Source organism: Pristis pectinata, chromosome 16, assembly GCF_009764475.1.
Source record: "Pristis pectinata isolate sPriPec2 chromosome 16, sPriPec2.1.pri, whole genome shotgun sequence".
NCBI lineage: Eukaryota > Metazoa > Chordata > Chondrichthyes > Rhinopristiformes > Pristidae > Pristis > Pristis pectinata.
The window spans coordinates 38,318,407-38,342,644 of NC_067420.1; the positions used below are offsets into that span (position 1 = coordinate 38,318,407).

A 24,238-nucleotide genomic window follows, 5' to 3' on the forward strand; every position below is an offset into this window, starting at 1 on the left:
GTGGAGCAGGAGGAGGGGCACAAGAGGCCATGGAGGGCCTTGAAACAAAGATAATGGTTTTAACTACAAATGTCAAAGTAATGGATGAAGACATGGAGATATTGGGGTTTCAGCACTATGTAGGGTAGAAGATCAGTGAAATGTGACTAACTGATTACAACTTGATCCAACAGTGAGAGGACTTACAAATACTGTAGACAGAATAATATGGAGTATTCCTGCAATAGATGCACGATGGACAAGGAGTGATAACATGAACTAGGTCTGTGTTCCCTGCAATTTAGAGGAAAAGGACAATTTGACTGATAGATAAATAGGACCTATTCCCATTGGACGAGAAGTGTGGGCCAAGGGACAAAGACTAAACTTGGAACCAGATCCCTCATGAGTTAAGAAACACTTCAACACACAGAAGGTGGCAGAAGTATAGATCTCTCTTTCACGGTCAAATGCAATTTTAAATACAAGTTATAATAAATTTGGATAAAAATTTATACATGAGACAAAGGTGAATCGAAAGAGGTCATGGGGCAGCTGTGTTTCTTTTATTCTTTGTTCATGGAATCTGGGCTCCACTGGTTAAACCCTGAATGCAGCAGATTGCTGGACCACTTCAGAAAAGAATTAAAAGTCAACTACATTATGGTGGATCTGAAATCACATCTAGGCCAAACCAGGTAAAGGATGACTGAAGCCTTTGCTGAAGGATTTGTGAATCGGATGTGTTTTTACAACAATCTTGTAGTTTCACGTTTACTATTACTAAGACAGCTATTTTAATTCCAATTACCTGAACTTACATTACCCAGTTACCTCAACGGGATAAGAACGTGCATCTCCAAATGAACCCTTCAGACTTCTGCAGACCAGTTCAATAACAGAACCACACTAGTACAGCAGTCTCATTAGAATGGGGATCAAGGTTTGTAATGGATGTTTTGGCTTCTCTAGGAATGGGACAAATAGAGGCCAGAGTGGACAATCAGCCCTTGTGCCTGCTCCACCATTTTATATGATCATGGCTAATCTTTTACTTCATTGGCACTTTCCTGCACTAATCCCACATCCCTTTAACATCCAAAAACCTATAGCTCACTGTCGTGAATGTACACAACAACTGTGCTTCCAAATCCCTGTTGGGTAGGGAATTCCATATTTTATTTACCCTCTGGGTTAAGGAATTTCTTCTCACCTTTATCCTGAATGGCTGCCCCCTTCCTACAAGACAGCGACATTTAGTTCTAGATAACCCAACCAGGGGAAACATCATCCGTGTGTCTGTCCTGTTGAGCCTCATAAGAAATGATATGAGCTCATCTCTCAGTCTGCTTAATTTCTCGTCTTCGGACAAGTTTCCCCCATCCTACTTCTCAATTTTCTGGGTCTGCCACCAGCGGCCTCTAATGGGAAAATGACATGAAGCAGGAAACAAGATTTAGGATTATGGAACTAGGGTGGGTAGATACGATTAAAATATAGGTCAGCCATGATCGAACAATGATGGAACAACCTCAAAAGGGTGAATACTTAAGGCACTACTGCAGCATCCTTCTCAGATGTGAACAGAACTGCTCTCTAACTGCGATGGATGCAGGTAGGCAACTTCCTCTTAAGCCTCCCTGTTGTTTAATCCAAGACCGGAGCAACTCTTGCGCAAATTTTCCTTGCTCGTGGGCCTTGATTCAGTCCATGCAGGTAGGGCTAAACCCTGATTCCACGCTCCATTGTAGACAATGACATGTCTTCACATGTGCTACACCATCGAATTACTTGAGGTGAACCCTACATGCAGTTGCAAACTAATAGCATGCCAATGAATTTTTACGTAATATATCAGGGAAATTCCCAAATAATAGGAAGATTTAGCAAACTTTTGCAACCTCAGGATGTCCCAAAGCAGTTTACAGCCAAGTGAATATTTTAAGCAGTGATGTTGTAATGTAGAAAATGCAACGGCCAAGTTGTACATAGCAAGCTCCCACAAACTGCAACATGTTAAATGACCAGATAATCTGTTTTCAACATTGTTGGTTCAGGTGTTAATATTGACCAAGACACTGGTGTAAATTGCCCCCAGTGTGTAGTGAATGGGTACATGACAATTGGCGTGAACCTCGTGGGCCGAGAGAAAGACCCCACCTCCTTCTAAGTCATGCTGCAGAATACTTTTTGGTTCACCCAAGAGGGTAGAAAGAGCCTCAAGTTTAATGGATCTGAAAAATTGTGCCTCTGACAGTGCAAGCGTTTATCCATAGGGTAGCTGAGTGGTCTATCCATTGATTCAGGGTCACTGTTCCACCTTGTGCTGAGTTAGGGAATCTTAGGTGGGTGGGTTGCAGCAACTATAAATGCCCTCATCACTCTTAACTTATTGCTGAGAGTGAATTGACCTGGGTCCTTGATCGCCATTGCCCTTTCCAGTAACTCCCGTTGGAAACGTGGATGCAAGGACATGGGGGGGATTTGCCCTGGGAGATCCTAAACCAACAAAGTGGTGGGGCTTCAGCAGCAGTGATGTCCAGTTCACGGCTCCCACTGCCCCAGAACTGCACCTTAAATGGGAAGTATGTGCCCTTGGAGGAGGGCATGAGAAAAGGGTGAAAATGCACCTGAAACAAGAGCTCAATAAGCAAAATTGATGTTTTTGCATCTTAAATCTTCGTGGTTAAGTACATACGAACAAACACCACATTTTACATCATACCACAACCACTTTACAACCACAAGGTTTAACTCATATTATCTAACAAGGAGAAATAATTTAAGAGTACAAGTTCACGTACTTTTCACATCATGAGCAGGGTCAGTGTGCCGATAGATATACCCCTCCAAGTAAGACTGAAATTTGGGTGATGGAGAGAAGAAAGCCAAACAGATAGCCATGAGCTCCCAGCCATAGGCCAGGCTTTGGTAGCAGAGATTGTCCGTGGTCTGCCTGCACAGCTGGATGTAAAGTTCATCCCGAATACCCTGCATGGTCCAGCATTTGGTGACTATCATGAGGGCAATTGGAACCCTCTCCATCCGTGTCTGCCTGTCCCCCATGTACATCTGCACAAGCTTGAAGAGCTCACAGGCATCTTTCTTGATGATGCGATCGCTGGTGACCAGCATGGGCTTCTTGATGGAACCTCCGACCCAGGAGAGCATGTTGGCAATGGACAGTCTGCGTCTGAAGATACCCCGAGTGTGCATGTTCAGGTGTTTGGCTGCCCAGTCTTCCATACTCTTCTCCGGAAGGGGTTTACGCAAAGTGGTGTAAGGAAAATGATAGCCCACGTTGCACGTCTGCCCACCTGAGTTGAGTTTAGGATTGCTGCCCGCATTCTGGATCTAGAAGTGAGAGAGAAAAATATTTTAATTCTATTTTGGCCTGTATTGTGGAACAGATAACATTACCAGGGCTTAATTAACCAAGCCTGAAATATTCTGCATTCTGTTATTGTTTTACCTTGCACTACCTCAATGTACTGTGTAATGAATTGATCTGTATGAACAGTATGCAAGACAAGCTTTTCACTGTACCTCGGTACACGTGACAATAATAAATCAATAAACTAATAAAATTCCATACACTTGATCAGCAATACTCTGATTTACAGCTAGAATGTAGGAATAAGGGAGGCCATTCAGCCCAAGCCTGCCTAATCAATTACCTATCTCAGCTCTGTACCTCAATACCCTTGCCCAGTAAAATGTTTTGCACAGCAAGCTCCCACATACTGCAATATGTTAAGGATCAGATAATTTTCAGGGTTTGTTGGCTGAGGGTTTACTATTGAGTTAGTGGAGTTCCTCAGATTATCCAATACTCACACATCTTGTGCTCAGTGCAGTTAAGATAATCAAGGGGTTGCCTTACTCTTTCTCTCTCCTTGAGATATGCAAGATTCTGATTGGACAGATGTTGAGAACTAGGGGCATAAGGGGTTGATCATTTAGGATGGAATGGGAAGAAGTTTCTTTCCTCAGAGGGTTGCAAATCTTGGGATTTCTCTGCCTTGGAAACGTGGGTGCTCAGCATGTTCAAGGTTGAAATCAATAGTCTATTGAATACTGACCTAAGGATACGGGAAATGGTGCAGAAAGTGGGCTAGAGGGACAAGATCAGCCATGATCTTGTTGAACAGCAGGATAGTCTTGGGATCTTAATGTTCTTATGATAGTGACTTGGGCCATTCAGACCAGGAATACATGACCCACTGAGTTCCTCCAGCACATTGTTTGTTGCTCCAGATTCCAGCATCTTCATTCTCTTGTGTCTCCAGACCAGGAACATGTTAGCTTTGATTCATGTTTTAACTCGAGTTAACCGTACTCAGCCAGGGTACTGGTAAGGACTCTCTAAATGGCCTCGGTGTTCACCAAGGCTGGCACGGTTAAATCTGATCTGAATTCCTGTCCTAATCAGCATCTGCTTTTCTCTGATCAAAGAGCATATGTTGATATTAGACAATGGATCGGGCGAGGCAGTGATTTTCCCACCATCGCCACCTCACTCCTCCTCTTGGTTGAATATCCTGCCAATATTAGTAAACCTTACACCTATACAATGGTCACTTGAGTGAGGTTCTCATGTGGCTGGCAACCATGGAAGCCAACTCTTTGGCAAACGAGATGGGAGGAGAAAAATGGAGAATAAAAGAAATATTCAATGAATCAAAAATATTCTGGTTATCCTCATCTTTGAACCTAGGAGAGAAAGCACAGAACCTGAGAATGGTACAGCACTGAAGTCTATATCCTGTTCAACAAGTCCCTCATCAAAACCCCACTTTTCCATCCATTCACTTCAACTTCCATAATTTCTCTTCAAATGCTGCCAGCCAATTCCATTTGCAAATTGATGGTCTATTTTTTTGGCAGTCTGCGATAGAAAATTGCACCTTACAAACCCTCAATGTGCCAGGACTTTTTATCCCAACTTCCCCTTGAGAATTCTTCTACCATGAGTTAATGTCCTCTTTCTTTCTTTCCTTCTCTTGCCCTCCCTCTCTCTCCCCCACACCCCCCTCCTTTAAGGAACATGAAATCAGTCACTATGATCAAAAGCATTGTAATTAAGATACCACAAACTGGACACACAAAAAAAAATTAAGCCGCGTTTCTTTTAAATTTAATTCAGTTCATGCTGCTCCTGTCAACATAATTATGACAGAGATTTACAACAAATGATTCTTAGGAATTTACCATATCTGCTCACCCATTTCAACCCATTCATTGTTGTTCATTCCCCCTCAAACACTAACATTTCCAAACAGCTGGGAATGCATTGATCTCTCTGGTTCTCATGCTTTGCTAATTGGGCCGTCACATAAATGCCTTAAGGAAATTTCTCCTCCGTTGGGAACTCTCCAAGGGTAGAACCACTGGGATGAAGACCACCTCAGTTTATTTTCAAAAGTCAGTATCTAAATGACCCATGCATGCTCAAAAATCCTTGAGTCCTGGCTTTTGATTCTCACTTTGTGCTATTTTTAGGGGTCGTACAAATGGTTTCAAGTCTTTTGGCTGCAGGGATGGAAGTGGGGGTGGGAGTGAAGGAATAAAAATCCAATGGATTACTTACAGCAAACATCATTCTCTCTCCTCCCAAAGCCAGGGGCATTAGACAAGGTTGAAAGCATACCCAGCCATGACAAACTCCATGGCCAAATTACCTGCCAATAATTTAATACTTAGATTCATCTGTGTAATCTGGCTTCTTAGGTAAGGCACAGGAAGACTGTCTATTGTGGAACTGTGCTGCATCAAGAATCAGTTTCAATACTGATCTTCGGGGCAGCGTCTTTGGAATTTGCAAGATCCTTCTGTGACCATATGGGTTTCCTCACATATCCACATACGTACTGGTAGGTTAATGTTTCCTTAGTGTAGTTAAATGGCAAAAGAAAATCAAAGCAGAGTTGATGAGCATGTATAATAGAAAATAAGTTACTGAGATACAAGGAAATAAGGAGAGAGGGGAAATGAGGCTGAAGGGATTACTCTCCAGGGAGCCAGCGGGGACCCAACGGGACCCCAACGGGACAAACCGCCTCTGTGTTATAAAGATGAGGTAATGGCAAAAATAGATGGGTCAGGGGCAAGAAAATACCTCAATCTGGGTAATGAAAGTCAGGCACAAGTAGACCAACTCAGGATCTGGAAATAGTTTGGGAAACAAGGTAGCAAACCCAGGGCTAAGCAATCTCCCAATACTACACATCGTCCACAGAATGGTGCAGCAAGAGCAGAGAATTGTGACTAGACTCTTAGCTGAGGTTTTAGTGAGTAAAATACTGCCAGCCAAGGATTATATAAATGATACGGTATATGAGAATGCAGCCACTTTTAATATGGTGTGTGACTCAAAACTGGAAAACCCCTTCAAAATTCAGATAAATGACTTGAGCATTTAACAAACTGTCATCGTATTCTAAAGCTTGCATTGCCTTTGTATTTACTGATTAAAAGCACAAAAATTAACCAGGGATAAGACACATCAATCTGCAAGGACAAACTGTTCATGTGTTATGTTCACTGGGTGTGGAATGGGAAGCCAAGCAGCAATAACTGGTTTGAGGCTGTTCATTATTCCCCAATTTACACTGGAGGTATTTAGATGAGTGGGGCACTTGACTAACTTGCCAAGTTATGCCACTAGTGTGGCTTCAGAAGACATATACATAAGACTAGGACTTTATTCCCTGGAACATAGGAGATTGAGAGGTGAACTGATAGAGGGATATAAGATCATGAGGGGCACAGACAGGGTGAAAGCACATCGTGTTTTTCCCCAGGGAGGGGGTGCTAAAAACAAGAGGGCATAGTTTAAGATCAGAGGCGAGAGGTTTAAAAGGGACATCAGGGGCAGCTTCTTCATGCAAAGGGTGGTGCGTAATCGGAATGAGCTGCCAGGAACAGTGGCTGAGGCGGGCACATTAGCAACATTTAAAAGCCATCTAGATAAATACATGGATAGGAGGCATTTAGAGGGCTATGGGCCAAACGCGGGCAGATGGGACTAGCTCGCTGGGCATCACAGTCAGCATGGATGAGTTGGGTCGAAAGGCCTATTTCTATGCTGTATGACTCTATGACTCCACTAAATGTGTGAAAGTGTATGGTTTATAAATAAAATGTGATCTTAGTGTATCCACCTCCTTTTCCTCCCCACCTCCACATCAAAGAAATATCGTGATCATCGATGACATTTTGAGACATGGCTCCTTCCACACAATGTGTCATTAATAGTTATATATTTAAATGTACCAATATTTTAACCCAATTGTTCCTGCTTTCTCAAACTGTCAAACTAACAAAGTTTATGATTGAAACACTGACAGAAAGGTGACATTTGGCCCATCAAGTCCATTCTAGCTCTTTGTAGACCGATCCAGTAACGCCTATTTCTCCACACTTTCTTCTTCCCCTGAAAATTATTTTCAAGTCCATTCTTTTTTGAAAACTCTCATTGGCTCCATTTCCAGTTCCCCTACAGGCAGTGAGTTTCATAGCATCATCACTCTTGGCATTAAAATAATAATTTCCTTGCAATCCCTGGTATCTTTTGCTTCTCACTTTAATTCTATCTCCCTGGTTTTTGAGCCCTATGCTTCTTTCTATCTGCCCTATCTAAACCAATCATGATTTTATATATCTCTTATCAAATTTCCTCCCAACTTTCAGTGCTCCAAGGAAAACCACCCCAACTTCAGTCCAACGCCGGAGCTAAAAATGTCCTGTTCCAACCTCCGCCACGGGTAGAAATGCAGAAAGCTGCAGCAATCCAATCAACCAACCATGGTTTGATTGTGCATATTATTAGTTATCGAAATTGCTGGTTAGATCCCCTTTGTAGAGAACCGTTTTCATTCAGGTAAGTGCCTGGAATATGCTGCCAGGAGAGATGGTAGAAGCAGAGATGATAGCTACGTTTAAGAGGCATTTGGACAACACATGAACAGGCAGGGAATAGAGGGATATGGACCATGTGCAGACAGATGGGACATGTGGTCACCATTGACAATGAAGCAGCAGCTATTTAGTCAGGATGTTGGTTACTTGGAGGGCAACCCGGTGTTTCCACAAGCCTGCTCTCCCTTGCCCTACTTCAGGGTAGATGTCACAGTGTTAGTGTGAAAGTAATGAGGCAAGTCATTGCAGCACATTTCGTCAGTAGCTTACGCTGCCGTTGTGGTGCAATGGTTCTGGAGGGAATGAATGAATTGTTTCCCAAATTACAGGCTTGATTCTGGGGGAAAGCACAGCTTTACAAAGTACTGTGTCATATACACTACAAATTTCCAGGTTCCACTGGTGGCTTTTGCGCAATCAACAGCTGAGCCAGGCAGTACCCATACTAGTACCAGTACCAGGCCACTCAGAGTTTGTCAGTGTGTCTCCATGTACAGAGGTGGTGGAGGGACATCAACTAGGAATCCCTCCTAAATGCCATCTTGAGGTTCCTGTTGGGAAGTGCGCAGATTTCAAGTAGAGACTTGAGTGGATTCAGTATTTGGCTGCACATCCAAAGTAACAGACCTCAGGGAAAGCATCTGTGAGTTTGTTGGGGGAGGGGAGAGGTTGGTTGTTCTGTGGCTCTGTCATCATAAGCTTACATTAATCAGTCTCAACAGGAAGGGGCAGAGGAGACAAAGGGAAAATTAACCAAACAGAGGCATTCAAAGCAACACAGCCATGGGATATACAAATCCTTAAGTGCAAGGGTAAGGGTGGGCCACTGCTTTGCCTGCTATTTAGTAAATACAGAGAACTTGGCAGTTACACTCTTCTCCCTGCTGAAAAAGACAGCACCACCCAGGCAGGCAGAGTGGAAGGGCAGCCATTTCAGAACAGCCAAGCTTGATGCTGTTAATGCTGCTTGGGATCTGTTGACTGGCTTACTCCTTCATTCAAACACACAATCAAGAGCAAATTGACCTTCTGTTGGCGGAAAAGTGAAATGCTAACAACCTAGGGCACAGGAGAGGAAGAAAGAACTTGCAATTATGTTGAGCCACTCACATCCTTCAGTTGACTCTCAGAGCCAATTTAGAGCCGTTACATAGGGAAAAGTAGCAGCCAATGTACCTACTGCAAGGTTTCACTAAGTAGGCAGTCCCATCTACTGAGTTAAGAAATAAATTATGGCAATGATGCTCCTTATCAAATATTTCCCTGGGATTTTTTATGACCCATGAGCAAAGAACAAAGCCTCCATCTAACTGGATATTAACACATTTAGTCACAGCTCTGGAAAGGAGCTTATACCCAGAGTAAAGTGGCTCGAGAGAGTCAAGTGCTACCAAGCAGGATGCTACAGAAAGCAGTTGCGTTTACACAGCATCCTTCACGATCCCAATACAGCCAATTAAATAATCTTTTGTTGAAGTCCCTATGGTAACATTGGAAACACAGCAGCCAACTGAGCAAAAGGTGGTCAATGGACATTCATGTGGTAATGGCTGAGTAATCTGTTTTGGTGCTGTTGATTGAGAGAGGGTTTGGTATCAGCCAGGGGACAACTTAAAACCACACCATGTAACTCGTTAACTTTTAAGGATATTTTATGGCCTCTGAGAGGGCCAATGGTTTTAATATCTCATCTGAAAGGTATCATTGCAAACTGTGGAGTACTCTTACAATCTTTTTCCCCAGGGCTGGGGAATCAAGAACTAGAGGGCAAAGGTTTAAACTGAGAGGCAGAAAGATTTAATAGGAACTTGAGGGACAATTTTTTTACACACAAAGGGTGGTATGTGGAATGAGCTGCCAGAGGAAGTGGTTGAGGCAGGTACAATAACAACTTTTAAAAGACCGTCGGACAGGTACACAGATTGGAAAGGTTTGGAATGTTATGGGCCAAACGCTGGCAAATGGGACTAGCCTGGATGGGGCACCTTGATCAGCATGGACCAGTTGGGCCGAAGGGCCTGTTTCCATACTGTACAACTCTCTGCCATTACATTCCAATCGTGCACCAAGTATCCAGCTTGCAAAATTTAAGCTCAAGCACATAACTTAACGAAAGGTGTCTCTTACCTGTGGTGTGTTCCGAACGGGGCTTGGTAAAGAAAGGCTAATCTGGCTGGTTATGCTTCTTTCCAATGAATTACTGGAAAAATCCACCTTTTCAAATGTTCTTTTCTGACGGACAACTTCCTGCCGCGTTGATAGTTCACTGTCAACTGAGGCTCTTATGTCGGAGCCCAATTTATGCAATGACCTATTGCTGGCTGCAATGTTATCCTTTGAGCTGTGGTTAGCGTATTGCCTGAGGTGCCGGCCTTCGGACTGCAAGCGGATCTTATGAATGTCTGCCAGGATACAACTCTCGGCGATGTCCGCGTTCAGGCTCGCCTGGCTACCCCTGATCTCCGCAGCCCGACCCACCACCGCCCGCATCTCTGCGATCAGCTTCTCGTTCAAAATATTGAGCTCGCTGCTGCTGCCCAAGGAACCGGGCCTGGCTTGACCCACCATGGTTCTCCTGCCCTTTCTCCTCCTCAGGCTTGGAGAAGGACCCGTTGAGTAGCCCGAGTCCTGGTGGCTGATCACGGAGGTTGGGTATTCCTGCGACTGCATGCTGCTTTGGCGACTGTGCACCTCGTTACTTTTTAAGGAGCTCATATCCAGGATCTTCCACTGCTGCTTACAGCTGTCCTTGGCCACTAAGGGGCCCGAGTGAATTCTGCCAGAACTGTCGCACGTCCCATTCGGAGAAGAGGACTGCTTTGAAGATGGATCAATGTTCACCATCTGTTTGATATACTCTCTACCCGCTGGGCTGTACTCAGTGTTGGATGGCTTTCTTGAGTGTTTATTGACAGCCTGTGGATGTAAGGCAGAGTTCTGAAGCAGCTTTGTAGGTCCTTTTTGCGATGCCTGGCCAGCTACCTTCTGGGCTGTCACTTTACTGCGAGAAACCCCCTCCGGCTCCACTTCCATCGGTGGCTCATCATAGATCGGTGACTCGATTGGAGGCTCATCGTAAATGGGAGCTGCAGAGGCACACTTTGGCGATAACGGCTGTGTTTGCCCTGGTTGGGCCTTCTGGGGAGTCTGGTGCGGAGGGCCGTTTGTTAACACGAGGCAGAAGCCCCCATTTTCTGTCTTTTTTAAGTGCAGAGATGGCTTGGATTCAAGGGGGTTAGAGGCCTTCCCCCCATGTTGGAAGCAGCCAGCCTGCTGCACCTGAAGCTGGCCTGAGGTTTTGGTTGAGTTGGGCTTCTGTCCAGCGACTGACGGAGAGTTCTGTTGCTGTGGTATTGAGCCATGCGAGGAGACCGAACTCATCCCACTATCAACTTTTACCAACATTGACGCCTTTGTGCCTGGAGCTGGCTGCCAAGTAGAATTTGTCCTGAAGAAGAAAAGATAATTTTAGCATTATATATTCATCATTCTAGCATTTAAAATACTAAAAAAACTGAACAATTAATGTCAATGTACATCCTTACCACAATATACTGAGTGTACAAGTGAGGCAGTGTTGCATGGAACTATATCCTAGCAACACCACACTGGAAGCACACATCACATTATGTGACCCCTGCTGACTCTATCAAGGTGAAGTCCACATTAAAATGCAAGTTATAAACATCCTGGGGCTCAGTGTGTAATCTAACAACCCTCCGCTGATGGTACCATCTGTCTGAAGGAAAAGATCACCCCCTCATATGTTATCAGTATTTAAAACAAAACTCCAATTTGTACAGACGCTTCAACATAAAAAAGCTTTCCACTGGTTGATCATTCCTATTTCTACTTCTGTCCTCCCACCTTTTTTTTATTATACAACTCTGCTGAAGTAGCTCACTTTTCAAAATTTAAGCAAAGGATCTACCAGAATGAAGCAGGTCCACAAACCTTCAGGATGCAAGGTCGATACTGCACAAGCACAAAACCCTATCTGCGTTAAAGCTGTACATCTGGTTTATAGAGCTACGTATCCATAACTTCAGAACGTCCTCTGCACTGTGTAGCAATCGTCAGCTTCTGCTATTTATAGACAAGTGGAGGCTGGTAGAATTTAGTTGATAGATGCTGTAGCAGGCCGAGTCCATAAATTAGCTTCCCATTTTAGCTACAGCACTGAAAACAGATCGATAAGGGCAGGACAATAAGGTCACCTGCTTGCCCCGGGCTGTAGGAGGATGAAGGAGCAGGCATAAAATAATTTAATTCTGAGGGCTGTTGATAATATTCATGGAAAATCCATCCTAGGTGTTTTCAAATTAATCCACAAGGGAGTGCTTCACCATTGGAGGTGCACGTTTCAGACACTGCTGAACGAAGGCATCTAGGATATAAAAGATCTTAAGGCTGCTGGCTTGAAGAGCAAAGGAGATATACTTGGTGTCAATATTTGGCCAATATTTGTCCCTTGATCACGATCACTAAAAGCAGATAAAACGCTCATTTTCACACTTCCACTCATAAAAATTTGCTGTGCAGAAGTCTGGCTGTTAAACACCTTGGGATGGGTGTCCTGAGGTTGAACAAGGCAGCATGCAAATGCAAGAAGATATTTTATTATCCTCACCCAGCCAACCAATATCAATTCCGCTACTGTTTTACCTTCTGCCATGTTTCTTACTTTCCAGAACAAGGTAAATGCAGCTTTGATTCGAATCTTAACGCAACAACTCTTTCAGCAACTTCTCTATGAAACAGAGCAGAATTCTAACCTGTGCTCTGAAAAAACAGCGGGGGGGGGGGGGGGGGGGTGGTGTGGTGGTGAGGTAGTGGGGAACAGCACGCAGTGGATCAGGGCCAACCGGAACAAAAAGGTCTGTCTTCCTGTCGTACATTTAGTCTCAGAATGTGGAACTGCAGGAACAGTCCCTTCCAAATGGTTTCATTGAAATAGCACTCTTGCATAGGAAATAGCTTTTCTGTATTTACCCTATTGCTTCATCATTTCAAACACCTCTTTTTGGATCACCCCTCAACCATTGAACAAAGAACCTAGAACAGTACAGCACAGGAACAGGCCCTTCAGCCCACCGTCTGTGCTGACCATGACGCCGATTTAAACTAATCCCATTTGCCTGCACACGGTCGATACCCCTCCATCCCCTGCCTGTTTGTGTGCCTGTCTAAACGCTTCTTAACTGTTTGTATCGTAGCTGCCTCCACCACCTCCCCAGGCAGCACATTCCAGGCACCTACCACTCTCTCCGAAAAAAATCTTGCCCCACACATCTCCTTTAAACTTTCCCCCCTCACCTTAAATCTATGCCCTCTAGTATTTGACATTTCCACCCTGGGAAAAAGACTGACCAACTACCCTGTCTACGCCTTTCATAATTTTATATACTTTGATCAAATCATCCCTCAGCCTTTAACTCTCCAGAGAAAACAATCCAAGTTGCAACACAAGGAAATGCAGGCTAATCTGCTCTCAGAATTTAACCCTGTAAATCCAGGTGTCGTTTTGATACAATTTTCCCTAGAACTAAACACAGTGCCCCAGATGAACTCTGATCAAGACCTGTACAACCCTTTCTCCCACTTACTTTACTCATGCACAAGATGTGAATTTCACTGGCAAGTGGCATTTATTGTCCATCTCCAATTGCCACTAAACTGGGGAGGCAATTAAGAGTCAACCGCATTAGTGGGGTCTGGAGTCAGATATGGCCCTTGCTTTTGTTAAGTATGGCAGATTTCCTTCCCTGGAGGATATTAAGGAACCACAAGTTTTTTTAAATGACAATTTGGTAGCTCCATGGTTACAATTACTGGGACCATTCTTCAATTCTTTATTTATTGACTTGAAATTAAATTCCCCAGATCACCTGTACCTCTCGATGCTGGCCCAGTCCATTAACAGCAAACGAACTGGGGAGCGGGGGATATTTACAGAGCAAAGGGTCAACCATTTTAGTGCAAAGAGGAGGAATTTGACACTATCCACCCAAGAGTGTTGTGGAAAGTCATTACATGTGTTCAAGACTGAAAGATATATTTTTGGGCCACATAGAATCAAGGACTATGGGTATACTACTGAACGCCACACTCAAGGAGCCACATGGCCCACTTCTGCTTGTTTCTTACACCTGAGCTATTACTACAGGTCCACCCCAGGTTACAAACATCCAACTTATGTACGGCCCGTACGTAAAAACGAGCTTTTGGGAGACTAGTGGAATGGATGCAGGTATTTCTTCCCATGTGAGAACTCAGTTCACAACCGCATTTCTGCCTTGCGAACCGTTCGGGTTACGAACATTTCACATGAATGGAACCCTGCTGTAAACCTGGGGAGGACCTGTATTAAATTCCAGCCACCACCCCACCTGAAATAAAAACCAACAAGACTTTTATCAGCTTTACTGATCAATTTTTGTTCCTGAACACAAGCTTTTAGTGATTCATTCACACCCAATTCCTTTTCCTCCTCCACAAATACACATTTTGAAAATATTCTGATTTGACATTGTTGGCTGAAAAGCGGATGATCTCACATTACTCCTTACTGAATTCTATGTGCATTAACTTTACTCACTGCATTCATCAATGTTCCTGTGTAACCTCCAGCTTCCATCCTCACTGATTACTGTGCCTTCTAAATACTGTGCTATCTTAGATAACAGCTCTCAATTCCTTCATCCACGTCATTAACATAAGGCAGAACAGTGGCATCCAAAATATGGATCACTGAAGTACATGAGATATCACAGCACACCAATCAGGAAACATGCCCTTTCCTCCCTCCTGTCTATCTCCTCTCAGTTCTTCTCCCCTTAATAGGTGTGCAATGGCCAGAGACCAATAAGCTTAACTGTAAGGTCCGTATAGAGATCTGTCACACAGGGCTACTTTGCCTTTTACTATACAGAAAGTCCCCGACTTACGAACACCCGACTTACGAATGCCCATACGTACGAACCAACCTTCATGGTCTTAACGACCTTTGGTTCGTAAGTGGGCCCAGCCCCCGATCCTACCACGGCGGCGGTACACCTTCTTTGGCCCAACCCCGGGCCAAGTGTGCATGTGCAGCTGGGGCCATGCATGGCCGCGATCCCCGGGCCAAATGCGTATGCGCGGATACTGTTCGGAGTTACAGACAAAAATCGGGTTACGAACAGTCTCAAAAACGGAACTCGTTCGTAACCTGGGGACTTCCTGTATTTAACTCTTTAAATGCATTAATTCCAAATCCCAGTATCAACATCTTGCAATTACCTAATGCAGTAAAGCACATTAGTTCTATTTTCTGCTGTGAGCCTCTACACTTCCCCTAAACGATCTATACAGTTCTAACTTCAATCAAACACTATATACTTCCCATTTCATAGCATGGAGATAGAGAAAGATACCAAAATTAATAAACTACAGCTATTTCATACACAACTCAGGCAAGCAGAATTAAATAGACATTTCCACAGCCTGCCAAGTTTGTCAATTGGTTAAGTATCCCATCCCAAATGCATCCACTTCCTTTGCCTGTAAATTCAAACTGTTTGGATGTGCCTAAGTGTGCAAAACCCTCGGAACACACAAAACCCACTTCCCAAGAGCTCTGCATTTAACAGCAGTGTTATTTTCTTGATCCACCCATTCCGGCTCCTTTACTGGGTGCTTGGAGATCCTGGAAGCCCTACTTGAGCTGAGTAATTAAAGTTTATGGAAATGACTTCTTGGAACTGCAAATCCAAGAGCAATTAAGATAAAGAAATAACGTTACTTGAGTGTTTTGTACACTCACTTCTTTCACTTACGATAGCAAAATAAAAAGGGCAAATCTGGCCACCAAAACTGTTGCTGAAAAAAGAAACGGTAACTTACTTATTTAAATTGCCCTATAATGCTAATTGTGTAAGGAATGCATCTGAAACCATCCTCAAGGCTTACATTTTTTTTGCATTTTTATGTTTAGTTAAGATCAGGACTTTTTTATGATTATCATCTTTGGCAAAATAGTACATATTTTATTATCTAAAGCAACATTTGGCAAACCAACTTTTGGCTTCAATAATAAGTTACAACTACATAAGCAACATCAACAAATGATACCTGCACCCTCAAAACTGCCCACTCCCTCCTTTTTTTTAAGTAATTGTCTTAATTACTAAAATTTCAAAAGTATCCCCACCCTCCCTACAAACTACCCATTTGCAAAAATGAACAGCTATTACATACCTATGAACAAATCCTATTGGTTAGTGGTCCATGAGAAATATCTGTATTTTGAAAGCTCCATTCTTAAAGCAAAAAGCATAACTAACATCGTAAAATATATTGCCAAAGAATTTTATCAGTGTAATAAACATTTTTTTTAAAAAGGTCCTCTTTTTTTCCCCAAATAGTCAGAGACATACAGCACAGAAACAGGCTCTTTGGCTCAGAGTCCACACCAACCATTAACCACCTATTTGCACTACATTATTCTCATCAACTCCCTCCAAATTCTACCACTCACCTTAACATTAGGTAAAAACTGACAGTGGCCAATTAGCCTAACAACCCACATGTCTTTGGGATGCAAGATGAAACTGGAACTCGGGAGGAAACCTACATAAGGGAGAACATGCAAAGTCCACACAGACAGCGCCCGAGGTCAGAATTGAACCTGGGTCTCTGGTACTGTGAGGGAGTGGCTTTACCTGGTGCACTGCCCAGTGATTTTCCATTATTATTGGGTAAAAACATTTCAAACCATAACTACTTTTAAATCCACTGCTTGGGTATGAGGAAACATCTTATTTTTTTGTTTCATCCAACGGAGACAGAGTGCAAAGTGGTGTCATCCACGTAAATTTTGAGGATTGGGTGGACAGGGGTGTGGGGAGAATCTGTGAAAAGAGAAGGGAAGGAGGACAGAAACACAACCCAACAAGAAAAATGTTTCACAGCTAAAATGGCCAGAGGATATCTTTGACCAACTGTTTCGAAGAATTAAAGAAAAACAGCTGAGGAATCAGAAACGAATCGTCATTGTTCTTAAATTACAAGAAACCTTCAGGCAATATTTAATCTCTGGTGCTGTGTAAAAAAAAGCCCCCATTTATTCTACAAAGATCAATAAGCTCTTCCAGGCAACAAGACTTGTTGGAAATAAGGTCCCATGGGTTCAGCTGCACTTGACCCAAATAATCACTCTTGTCCAAGTCTCAGCAACAACTGTTGGGGGGCGGTGCAGGAAGGACACCATAATCCACCAGCTCAAAACTATCAAACTGGTCTAAACCAACTCTGCACACAAAACTGTGGTAGTATAGAATCACAAAACTGTAATTTAGCCTTTGAATCATCATCAATAAAGCTACACTTTACCCCTTCCCCCAAGACACACAGGGATAATGGAGCTCTTTCCCTAGAGAAAAAGCACCCTGCTAGGGATCACATGTCTATCAAGTACAAAGCCATTGGATCTCTGCCTGGGAGGAGGGAGGAGAATTGGTTTTGGGTTGACAAGGGTTAGTGCTGGCACAAGATTACCTACCTATGTAACGATTAATCAGGCCTGAAGGAACCACGCCCACAGTAATTCTCCATTCATGAATCATTCAATATTTGAGGTTCCAACCGGAAACCACATTTCGAGTGGGGGACAAGCCAATAACACGACACACTCACGCGCTCACTCACAACACAAGTGCTGAGCAAAAGTAATCCCAAATTTGGAGTCTGATCCAAATGTGGATCTGGAAAATGAAACAATCCTGTGGATTTTCATTGTAAAGTGATGAGATGAGTTTCTTTAAAACTCCTGCCCTGCCCAAAAATTCTGAAAGCTCTTGAAAGGATTAAAGCATCTCTGAATTCCATTTGAAATATCCCTTTAGCATTGCAGACAGGTTTATAAAGGACCTGTGCTGACAGACTCTGTGTCTACCCTACCCTCAAGCAATGTGCTCTTTTCCTCTTTCTTTTGTAAGGAAAACTAAATTCCATTTGATTAAATTAAATGGATTTTAAGCTGTGATCAAGGAGAAACTATGTGGCTTTGCCAATGAATTTCCCTCCTCTCAGAGGAGGCTGATTGCTCAGACAGAAACAGTTCCAATTCCAAGTAACTTCTAATTCTGCACACAAAAATCTGCTTATTTTGGCTTTCAACGATTTTGCTCCTTGATTTAAACAGTACTGACCCCCAACAATGATGCCAAATGAAAGGCCAACTTTTCAAAAACAATTTCCTTAATTAGTTGGGTGATCATACAGTCTTGCATGCAAATTGAGCTTTCTCAAGGGGACCGAGTCCAAAACCCAAACTATCAAACCCAGTGCTCTCTTTTGCTGCTGGCACATTTATTCGGCAACGTACTACACACCCCAAATTTTAAAATCCCTCTCCCTTTTGGTGCCTGTACCTTCAGCTGCTGGGCACCAAGGTTTGAGTTCCTACATAAACCATTCCACTCTCATTTGAAACACTCCTTAAAACTGCCTTTTCCTGGTATCTTCTCAGCTGACTTCCATATTTGGCTCACTATCAGATTTTGTATGATAATCTTGCTTTGAAAGACCATTTATCTTTCACTGTATTAAATGGCACTACAAAGAAACAAGTTGCTGCTGTTATTGAGCTGCTTGAGCCAGAGATGTTAAGGCACAGAGCAGCAAATTTAAGGAGATGGCCCAGGTGCCTTTAAAGACACCAAACTGGCCAAAAAGAAGTGGCCTTTGAAGGCAGTAACCCCACCAATATAACACAAGAGATCAGAATCAAAAGCAACCCTCAGGTTAACAAGTCATTGGCCACATGGACCAAAGAACTGATTCCCAAAGCAGCATCAGAAAACCACCTCAAGCAGCAAAATAAATGTAACTGCACGTCTACATACTTGCTGCTGATTAAGTAAAACTGCCCGTGCACATTTGTGATCTTTAGCTGACAAATTTTTTTCCCCTCCTGGAAGGGCTAGACCTTTCCTGTGGTGTGCAGGAGGTACAGAAGCCTGAAGTCCCCATCACCAGATTCAAGAACAGCTACTTCCCTTCAGCCACACTATTCTTGAACCAACCGGGACAATCCCAATCAGTACCTTAGTATAGCAATACTACAACCACTTTGTACTACAATGGACTTGTTCTAATTGTGTTCTTTCTTGTAAAAATTGTGTATAATTTATGTTTAATTTTTTTTGTGACTGCTGCTTATCTGATGCTACCTGCCTGTGATATTGCTACAACTAAGGTTTTCATTGCACTTTTGCATACATGTACTTGAGCATATGACAGTAAACTCAACTTTGACTTTCAAAGTGATGATTTCATGTCTGTCTTGTAGCTTATTATGAAGTCCAGTTTGACCAGAACAATCATTGTGGACCAAATAACCCTCCTGTACATCGCACCCTGTACTTGAAGACCTGCTCTGGTTCTCAGTTAAGGAATAACTGAAATTTAAAATACCCATCCTTGTTTTTCAAACCACTCCCATTTCCTTTCTCCCTTGTCTCCTCCATTCTACGTGTGTTTTCTTGATCTTAATAACTGCCCCACAGAAGGCTCTGTCCAGAGGCATTCTCTCCTTCAACCCTTCCATCTCCCTTTCCTCTTAACATGCTCCCTTAAATTTACCTCTTTGGTTATGTCAAAAATTAGTAAGTCATTGTGCTTATTTTTCTTCACGTCTCAGAGTCAAACTTGGGTTTGTTAACACTGAAGGGTTCTCTTCAAACTCAGGTTGTTGTTGTTCTTCAGAGCCTAGCTTAACCTTCAGCTGTTGGTCTAGACAGTGACTACAGTCCAAATGCTACACAGCAGTTGTTTTCATGACACTGCAACGCTTCTTGCAAGGAGGGAGGAGACTTGGGTTATTACCACGTGGCCAGGAGCAGGATTTTCTGTATTGGTGCTGAATCCAATTATACTGACAGAATCTGGAATCAGATTTGGGAATTCTCAGCGACAGGAGATCAGAGCAAAGGATTTGGAGGCAATTGTGGGCTGCCCTGCTCTGTCTTTCAATGATCAGACTGCAAACTCAACTCTGCATTCCCACCGATGTCCAGTGATCTTTTAAATCAAGTATCTATCAACTTCTGCTTGGGACAGCAGAGTGGGGCAGCTGGTAGAGCTGCTGCCTCATGGCTCCAGCGACCCGGGTTCAATGCTCACCTCAGTGCTGCCTGTACGGAGTTTGCATGTTCTCCCTGTGGCTGAGTCACTTTCCTGCAGGTGGTACGTTGCCCTAGTGTGTAGGTGAGCAATGGGATCTGGAGGGAGTTGATGGCAATGTAGGGAGAAAATGTTCTAGCGAATTAGCAGGGGAATGGAATTGCTCTGTGCTCAATGAGCCTACTGGCCTCTTTATATATCATAAGGAAATATGGGAAAATATTCAAAGACTCTGCTTCCACTACCCTTTTAGAAGGACTGTTCCAAACCCTCAGAAGAGCTTTCATCTCATCTCCCTCTTCAATGGACCCTTATTTTTAACAGTGACCCCTAGTTCTTGATTCTCCCACAATAGGAAACATCTCCACACCCACCCTGTCAAGAGTGTTTCAATTCAGTCACCTCCTACTACAGGTGATTCTGCTATAACGTGATAATTATGCTCCTAAGAAACCTCGTATTATAGAGGGTCGTGTTATATCAGAACAGGCTGTAGTTGCCTTTGAGATACAGATTTAAATAGATTTTCCCAAATCACGATATAGCCAATGCAGCCCACGTTATAAAAATAGTGTTCCTTAATCCATCAATCACATTATAACCAATTCGCTTTATGGAAACACGTGTTCTAGCAGAACTACCTGTATTCTAAGTTACAGCAGATACATTCCTAACCTATCCAATCTTTCCTCAAGAGACAGCACACTCATTGCCGGTATCGAGTCCTGTAATCCTTCTCTGAACTGTTTCTAAAGCATTCACATAAAGACCGAAACTGTACAAGTACTCTATAGGTGGCCTCAACGAGACACTGTAAAATGAACTGAGGCAGCTACAAAGAAAAGCAGAAAATGTTGGAAACATTCCGCAATCCCGGCAGCATCTGTGGAAAGAGAAACTGAGTTAATGTTTCATCAGCAGGGTTTTCAAACTGAAATGTTAACTCTGCTTCTCTTTCCACAGATGCCCGCCAGCATTTTGTGTTTTCATTTCGGATTTCCAGCAACTGCAGCGTTTGTTTGGTTTTCAATTACTGAAGAGGCCACAAGTTTGATTTGGTGCAAGTAGAAGTATCACAACAGTGAAAGATACCCATTCCAAGGATGGTATTTAATGCAATCTCTACATCTAGGTCTTAACATATCATGCCTGGAAGTAGGCAATGAATACACAAGTCCCAACCAAGGAAGGGGAAGGTTGTTTTATCCCATTATCAAACACTATCCTTCACTATCACTCCCACAAAAATACAACTCCGATTCGATAGCGACTCCACTGAATTATGAAAAACAGACAAATTTCCCAGGGGATTTTAAAATTCATGAACATCTTTGAAACATCTCCATTCAGATATTGCCCCCTCGCTAACTTCTGCTTAGCGCTGACCTCTGTCCGGCTGAGACCCCCACATATACTCACCCAGCTCAGTGAGGTAAGAATTTGTTGCAAAATTCTCCTGCCGACATTTGCAATTTTCAACCTCGTGAGAAAGACTTCTCTCCAAACAGCCCTAAAGGACGCAATCTGTGATATGCATCAAAATTCCTTTTATAATCCAAGGTGAACCATCTATTCAGCTCTTGACACAAAGATTAGCAAATTGTGCAGCTGCAACAGTACAACTGTGAGCCAGTCACTCGAATCCACATTATTTTTTTTGAGGGGAGGTTTTCACTTAATAGAAAAGGACAAAAGGGAAGCAAGTCTGATATACAAAGACACAAACCACTATAATACAAACACAAGCAGACAGGCTTGTCCAAATCAGATCTGTGTTTGCTGTTCCCTCCCTCGCAGTTTTTTTTTACCCACGCCACAATACAACAAACACTTTAATGCAAGGCTGTCAATGGATAGGCTGCTTTGGGCCTTGTTCACAGCTACACAGAAGACTAATACACCATGCTAGCATTGGGAGAAAACAGAGCAGATTTTATTTTCTCGTTCCCTCATTCTGGAAATTAAACCCTCCAGACAGCAAACACAGAAATGATTTGTTACAGAGATGAAGGATTATCAGGGCTGCTGAGCTGACAAGTTTGCTGCCTCTGCAACTACTGTACGTTTTTGCTGATCGCCTTCCTCTCAGTTATTTTCACTGATCCCCTCACCCTCCAAAAAACCTGGCAGATTGGAACAAATGCAGTTCCTTTTAATAATGCAGCACAGTAAATTCAGCTTTAAAATCATTTGAACACACAAGGGATATTTGCCGAGATTGTTAGATAAGCATATGGAGGAATTTAAAATAAAGGGATATGTGGGAGGAAGGGGTTAGATAGTCCAAGGCGTGGTTTGAAGGTCGGCACAACATGGTGGGCCGAAGGGCCTGTGTTGTGCTTTATTGTTCTATGGTTCTGGTTCTAATTTTTACCCCACTGATACTAAGTGAAATTGTTTCAAAGAAACAGCGAAAAGCCATGGATTGCTTTGCAAAGGGTTTTTAGCATCAAATGGGTCGTGCTGGGCACTTCAAGCCCCAAATCGGAAATGAACAATAAATGCAAACAAAAAAAAACACAAACTTGCATTTATTCTGCACCCTTCCAACCTTCAAGATACCCTGAAGTACTTTATAGCTAATAACATACAGCAGTTTCAAAGTGTAAACAGCATTGTAATGAGGATACACTGCAATCAATTTGTACTCAGCAAGCTCCCCTAAACAGTAATGAGATCAATGGAAAACAGCTTGATGGGTGAGGGATATGCATTGACCAGGGGAAGACCTCTGCTCTTCTTTGGAGTACTGCCAAAGGATCGTTTACCTGCCCACCAGGCTTGGGCTTGCATTACTGTCTCATCCAAAATACAAGTACCTTTAAAACCAGCACCTGTTGTGCATTCACAGCATTTGCTGGTTTCTGTTATAAATTTGCATTCTGTTTTGTATGCTGGCAGCAAATAGACATCACCATCCCATTTGCTGTTGAAATTGTTCATTCCGTACAACCTACAAATTGCCAAGACATAGGTTTAGCTCATCCCTAAAATTTGAAGCAATAAATTTTTAAATATCCTTTAAAGCACTTAACTACATCAATTTTTAATATTCACTCCCACCAGGATTCCTCTTGCCATTCAGATTAAAAGTCACAACTGTTTTCAATTGCCTGTAAGAAACTGCTATACTGATGAGTTAATGGGCATGAGCTACCACATAAATTTAAAAGCTTACACTAATAGATGAATAACAGGCTGCTGAAGTTACATAGGGCTTCCAGTGAGTAATTCCAGCACGTTGAGCTATCAGAGAGATAAAGATGTGTCTTTACAGGAACTATTAAATAGATCAGAATACCTACAAGAAACCCACATCCAATTAAGATTAAACCCACATCCACATCAAGAACCAGAGGGCAGTCAAATGGGGAGGTTAGAACAGCAATCGTTAACATGTAGAGAGACAAACTTATCAAAATCGTAAGAGAACTTACACTTAGAGAGTCTTAGATACAGCACAGGTACAGGCCATTCGGCCCAACAAGTCCACGTCAACCATGATGCCCACCCAGCCAGTCCCAATTTCCTGCGTTCAGCCCATATCCCTCCAAGTCCCGCCCCTCCATGATACAATTGTACCTGCCTCAAACACTTCCTCTGGCAGCTCGTTCCATATACTCACCACCCTCTGCGTGAAAAAGTTACCCCTCAGGTCCCTTTTAAATCTTTCCCCTCTCACCCTAAACCTATGCCCCCTAGTTTTGGACTCCCCTACCCTGGGGAAAAGACTGTTACCATCCACCTTATCTGTGCCTCTCATAATTTTAAACACTTCCATAAGGTTGCCCCTCATTCTCCTACATTGCAAGGAATAAAGGCTCAGACTGGCCAACCTCTCCCTATAACTCAGGCCCTCGAGTCCTGGCAACATCTTGTTGGATTCAACTGTTTTAAGTAGTTTTTTTAAACATGTATAGTGTTTAATACACCTCAAGTGGCTGCACAAGGAATGGCCGCTTCCCAGCTTATTGGTTCCTCCATCAGGTGAATGCGTGTTTTCTCATTGGTTGTTTTGCCACAGGTATCTAATAGGTTTCCTGATTGGGCTATTGGTAGCTAAGGAGTACCTCTTATCTCAGGTATAAAAGGCATTGTTTTTTTGTTAATCACTCTCTTGCCCCTATCTCTCTCTTGCCCCTATCTCTCTCTTGCTTATCTTGATCCCTCTTGC

The 24,238-nt window shown here is 43.0% G+C and overlaps 1 protein-coding gene across 6 annotated transcripts in view; it reads right to left on the minus strand.

Annotated features, from left to right (window-relative positions):
* arhgap46b (Rho GTPase activating protein 46b) overlaps window positions 1–24,238 on the minus strand; it is a 145,206-nt gene that overhangs the window by 20,189 nt on the left and 100,779 nt on the right. For 4 of the 6 annotated variants that reach the window (XM_052031208.1, XM_052031206.1, XM_052031209.1 and 1 more), the window contains 2 exons: window positions 10,027–11,347; window positions 2,784–3,333 (listed from right to left, as the gene is read on the minus strand). In XM_052031208.1, coding sequence (XP_051887168.1) covers window positions 2,784–3,333; window positions 10,027–11,347 — 1,871 coding nt within the window. Of the gene's footprint in view, window positions 1–2,783; window positions 3,334–10,026; window positions 11,348–11,853; window positions 11,905–21,483; window positions 21,790–24,238 lie in introns of those variants that run through there. The other 2 variants (XM_052031210.1, XM_052031211.1) reach the window with 2 other exon arrangements.